Raw genomic sequence first — 5,274 nt, 5'->3', positions numbered from 1 at the left:
TAATGTAATGCCAATTTTTTAAAAGAGTAGACGTGGGTAATTAAAGGCCTGTCAGCCTGGTAATGATCCCAGCCAAAATAATGGCATAGCTGGTACAGGACTTGCTTACTAATGAACTAAAGGAGGGTAATATAATTAATGCAAATCAACATGGATTTATGGAAAATGTTAGTTATTAAACTAACTTGATATCTTATTTTTTTAAATGAGATCACAAGTTTGGTAGACAAAGGTGATAGTGTTGATGTAATATACCTAGACTTCTGTAAGGCATTTGACTTGGTATCACTTGACATTTTGACTAGAAATCTAGAACTGGAAAGAAGGCATAGGCTCTGTACAGTGAGGGCCATTAATCCCTGGAACAGTTGACCAAGGGTCCTGGTGGATTCTCCATCACTGAGGAGTTTTAAACCAAGGTTGGATGTCTTTCTGAAAAATCTGTTCCAGCGCTTCTTTGGGGCAGGTCTCTGGCCTGTATTAGACAGGAGCTCAGACTAGATGATCACAATGGTCCCTTCTGGCCTTAAAATGAGCTGCCAATGGCAGACAGGCCCTTGTGCTGGGTTGGGTCTCTCATTTTCCAGCAGCTAGGCCTCAAGACAGGTGCTGCCTTTTCTGTCTTCACGAGTCTCTTCTCCCTCTCCGCCTTGTTGTGTCCTTAGAAGAGAGAGGATAGGCCTGCCAAACAGCCGCAGCAGCGGCTCAGAGCCCCTTCGTTTCCCCCAGAAGGACGGTTAATGCACTTTGGTACCATAAGAGACTGTCAGACAAGGAGTTTCCCCTGTAAAGATTAGTCCCTGGCAGGAAGGGGTGAAGGGACACCTGCACCTGGCTGCATGGTTGCAGGTGCGGGACCCGTTTCCCTCCCGGCTGACTGGTAGCAGTTAACTAAGGGGCTTTGCAGCCGCTAACCGTCCTTGGGGGAGCTGTCCACCCCCCTCGGCAATACAGGCCCTCGCTCAGCGCCCTCCCCGGACCCTCCCCTCGCGGGGCAGCAGGTGGTGGTTTGAAGCTCCGCTGAACGGCCCCCCCGCCAGCCCTACTGGGCCGAGCTCAGCCCCGGGAGGCCAACACCCCGGCGGTGCCGCACAAGGGCCCGTTGCTGCCCGTGCCGGGGTGCGGGTCAGAGCCCCCCTCCCCAGGCAGGGGGTGACCGGGGCTGACTCCCTGCGGCTCCCAGCGGGGGCAGGGACGGAACCACCCGGCCCCAGCAGCCGGGCGGCGGGAGACGGTCCCTGAAGCGGCCCCCTCCGGAGGCGAGTGCGGGGCCCTGCGCTCAGCACCCTGGACAGCAGCTCGGGCGGCCGGGGCCGGGGGCTGCGCCGGGGGGAGCCGGGGCGTCTCTGTGCCCCCCTGTCCGCCCGCGCCTGGGGAGCCGAGAGCGACGCCGCCGTCCCCGAGGGGCGGCCCAGGGAGCGGCCGCTGGTCCCGCGGGTCCCTGTGCGCGGAGCGCGGCGCGGGCAGCTGCGCCCGCGGGGCCGGAGACAACACGCGCCGCGCAGCAAAGCCTCCCACATGCCGCAGACCGGCCCCAGCCGGGGCCCCCGCGTGTCCGGCGTCCCCCCGGCGGGGCTGAGCTGAGGGAGGCAGCGGGGCTCCCCGAAAGGAGCTCTGTGCCCGCACGAGGTCCACCCGCGTCCTAAACTGCGGAGACGCCTGCACAGAGCCGGGCGCGTAGCACGTGTCAGGAGAGGGACCCCCCGAATATCCCGGCCTGTGTCTGCAAGTACTTCTGTGCACACCTCCGTCGGGGGCGGGGGGCCGGCACGAATCCCGAGCGCTTTCCCAGGCGGCGCGTAATGCACGCCGCAGAGTGGCCGGAAAGCTGGCGCTGGCTGCGGGAGTGGGGACAGGGTGGGGCTGCTGGGTTCCCCTGGCACACCCGCTCGCACCCCGCGAGGCGGGCAGACCAGAGCCGGGCAGGTGATGGGCCGGGCTGCACGCTAACCTGCAGCCAGTGCCCAGGGCTCAGTGCCCTGAGCCCAGGGCACAGCAGAGGGGGCGGCTGTTAATTGGCGGGGCCTCCTTCAGGAGCCAGCCCTGCCCCGGGCGTCCCTCCCCAGCCCTGTAACAAAGGCGAGAGGCGGGGCCCAGCGGAGGCGGCTCCATAAAAAGCTCCAGCCCAGGCTGGGAGCACGATTCCGCCTCCAGCAGCTCTGCCCGGACCGAGCTCCCAGCGATCCTGCCCCTGGACCTATGTCCCCACGCAGCGCAGCGCCCGAGGCGGCGCGGAGCTACAGCTCCAGGCTGGGGGCGCACAGGAAACCCGGGGAGGCCACTGAGCTGCGGAAGGTGAGCGAGGGTCGCGCTCTAGCACTGGGGTCCCCTCGGATCCGCCCCCACATTCCTCGGCCTCCGCACCCCCCGTGTAGCCCCCGCCTCCCCTGGGACTGACCCGCGCGCCCGCCTTGTGCCCCCGCTGCACCGGAACTGACCCGTGCCCTTGTGTGCCCGCAGACCCTCAAGCCGCTGATGGAGAAGCGCAGACGAGCCCGCATCAATGAGAGCCTGAACCAGCTGAAGACCCTCATCCTGCCGCTCATCGGCAAAGACGTGAGTACCAGCAGCCGGCACCGCGCTGCGCCCTGACCGCGTCCCCCCCAGGGCCGGCACCGCGCTGCGCCCTGACCGCGTCCCCCCCAGGGCCGGCACCGCGCTGCGCCCTGACCGCGTCTCCCCCGGCCGGCACCGCCCTGACCCCCCGCCCCCCCCAGGGCCGGCACCGCGCTGCGCCCTGACCCCCCGCCCCCCCCAGGGCCGGCACCGCGCTGCGCCCTGACCCCCCGCCCCCCCCAGGGCCGGCACCGCGCTGCGCCCTGACCCCCCGCCCCCCCCAGGGCCGGCACCGCGCTGCGCCCTGACCCCCCGCCCCCCCCAGGGCCGGCACCGCGCTGCGCCCTGACCCCCCGCCCCCCCCAGGGCCGGCACCGCGCTGCGCCCTGACCGCGTCCCCCCAGGGCCGGCACCGCGCTGCGCCCTGACCGCGTCCCCCCAGGGCCGGCACCGCGCTGCGCCCTGACCGCGTCCCCCCAGGGCCGGCACCGCGCTGCGCCCTGCGCTCTCCCTCCTGCGCTCTCGGGGCCCGCACGGCGCTGCGCTCCTGGGGCCGGGCGCCGCCTGACCTGTCGCTCTCCCGCAGAGCTCGCGCTATTCCAAGCTGGAGAAGGCGGATATTCTGGAGATGACCGTGCAGTTCCTCAAGGAGATCCCGGTCCCCTGCCCTCCCGCCCCAGGTGAGTGCTGGCTCCTCCCAGCCCAGACACCTGCGCGCAGCCGGGCCCAGCGCGGGACAGGGCCAGCTCCTCAAATCGCTCGGCCTGGGGAATCCCCTCCCTCCCCGGGAACCCCCCCAGCCAGACCACGTGTTGCTCCTGCTCCCCGGAGTTCCCCTTCCTTTATCCCTTGCCAAGGATCGGACTCTACTGACCTGCCGCTGCAGCCCTGGGCCCCTCTCCGTGCCAGGGCAGGCTCCCCTTGTACCCGCTGGGACCGGACCTCTCCCTGCCAGGGGCTGGCCAAGCCCCCCTGCCAAGGCAGCCCTGGCTCCACGGCTGAGCACTGACTCGCTGTCTCTCTCCTCTAGACCCAGCCGAGAGTTACCGCGAGGGATACCGAGCCTGCCTGTCCCGCCTCACCAGCCTGCTGGCAAAGTCCCACCTCCTGGGCAGAGACTCCGGCAGCTGCCTGCTGGAGCACCTGCAAAGGACCAGCACTGAGCCCAGCAGCTGCCAGGACTGCAGCAGCCCCACGGACTCGTGCCCAGCCTGGCAGAGGGCAGGGCCAGCCAGCTCGGCCAGGGGGGTGCGGGAGGCCTTGCCCCCCCACCCCCAAGCTGCAAACTTGAGCATCTGGAGGCCCTGGTAGAGCGGTGGACTCTGCACACATCTGCCTGTACATAGGGGAGCCCAGCTATTTATTTGTACATTGATCGCCCTCTTCCCCCTGTCCCCCCGGTGTAAATATCCCTGTACAGCCCCTGCCAGAGCCCTGCCTGGGCCAGGAGAGCCCAGCACTTGGCCCCATGCAGGTGACAAGGCAGTGGGGTGAAGCAGAAACCCAAAGGGTGTCTCCTGGGCCTGTGAACTGCACACTGCTTGCTTGGCCAGAGGCTGACTGGCCCTTGCTCTGGAGTCACTGGAGTTTAATATGTGGGAGACACTTTATATTTTCATACAAATAAAATGCTCTGACTGAAGCAACCTGGCCTGTGTGGTGCCTGGGCATGAACAAGCCCTGTCGCGCCCTGCATTGCCAGCCGGGCGGGTGACCCAGGCCGAGAGCCGAAGCTGCCCTGAGTGCCTGGGGGGGCTCCTGACATCCAGGGGTGCACAGCATGGAGAAGCTGCCCCCTGCAGCAGAGGGGGAGCAGGGCTGCAGTGGGCCTGGGGAGTGTGTTACTGCTGGCCCAGGCACTGCAAGTCCCCTGCTGTGAGGATGGCCAATCCCTGGCACTCAGCTGGGCGGATGAAGCATGGGCGCATGACCCGTTGCCTTCTGGGTTCGGCGAGTGGATAGCTCCCCACATGCACCAGTCACCACTGAGCAGTGGCACCAGTGAGGGATGACAGTGCTGCCCTCCGCGACTGACACTTCTGCCACCCACCCGGAGGCCAAGGTATCGCTGTGTGGCACCCTGGTCAGGACGCTAGTCTGGGCCTAGTGCCTGTCGGGTGGATGCACACGGCCTCTGGCTAGAGGACGGGTCTAGTGATGGTTCATAGGCAGGGGGGTGCATGGGGATGTTCCTCCTGAGACCGAAACAGGTACCTGGACATGGGGGCAGCGAGCATTATACTCTGTGCCGAGATCTGAAGATGGAAAGTGCTGAGTCTGATTCTGCAGGCCAGGGCCTAGTACTCCTGTTCCTCTGCAAATGGGGCCATCCCTGGCCACTAGAAGTTCTGTCAGGTTAGAATGGAGGAGGGGGAGTACTTAACAGGGAAGTAAACATTGGTGGGAATCCCTCTGCCTCACTGCTGACCCCCTCTGACACAGGGGCAGCTGTGGTCCAACGGCTTGTATTGGGGTGAGAAGTCAGGTGCCCTGGGTTCTCAGCTTGGCTTTGCCACTGGCTCAGTGCATGACTATACCCAAGAACTGAAACCTGTTGGTGCCTAAACACAGAGTGGTTCCAGCAGTGGGATGGAGGCCCACCACTGCTGACAATCAGCTCCTTGTTTAGGTCAAAAAGAAGAGGAGGACTTGTGGCACCTTAGAGACTAACCAATTTATTTGAGCATGAGCTTTCGTGAGCTACAGCTCACTTCATCG

At 65.1% G+C, this 5,274-nt stretch overlaps 1 protein-coding gene across 1 annotated transcript; it reads left to right on the top strand.

Moving 5' to 3' along the window:
* Positions 1 to 2,163: 2,163 nt before the first annotated feature.
* HES2 (hes family bHLH transcription factor 2) lies at positions 2,164 to 4,153 on the top strand. Its single transcript, XM_073316912.2, has 4 exons — positions 2,164 to 2,295; positions 2,461 to 2,556; positions 3,143 to 3,236; positions 3,587 to 4,153. The coding sequence occupies exons 1-4, from the start codon at positions 2,200 to 2,202 to the stop codon at positions 3,865 to 3,867; spliced, it is 567 nt and encodes a 188-aa protein (XP_073173013.1). The 5' UTR covers positions 2,164 to 2,199; the 3' UTR covers positions 3,868 to 4,153.
* The last annotated feature ends 1,121 nt before the right edge of the window (positions 4,154 to 5,274 follow it).

Source organism: Lepidochelys kempii, chromosome 18, assembly GCF_965140285.1.
Source record: "Lepidochelys kempii isolate rLepKem1 chromosome 18, rLepKem1.hap1, whole genome shotgun sequence".
In the NCBI taxonomy this organism is placed as follows: domain Eukaryota; kingdom Metazoa; phylum Chordata; order Testudines; family Cheloniidae; genus Lepidochelys; species Lepidochelys kempii.
This window is presented reverse-complemented; position numbering and strand designations above follow the sequence as displayed.

What these genes read in the sequence shown, in the direction of transcription:
- HES2 (XM_073316912.2), top strand. Translation starts at nt 2,200, where the DNA reads ATGTCCCCACGCAGCGCAGCGCCCGAGGCGGCGCGGAGCTACAGCTCC. An exon ending in AGGCCACTGAGCTGCGGAAG is followed by an intron (nt 2,296 to 2,460) that starts GTGAGCGAGGGT and finishes GTGTGCCCGCAG; the next exon opens with ACCCTCAAGCCGCTGATGGA. An exon ending in TGCCGCTCATCGGCAAAGAC is followed by an intron (nt 2,557 to 3,142) that starts GTGAGTACCAGC and finishes GCTCTCCCGCAG; the next exon opens with AGCTCGCGCTATTCCAAGCT.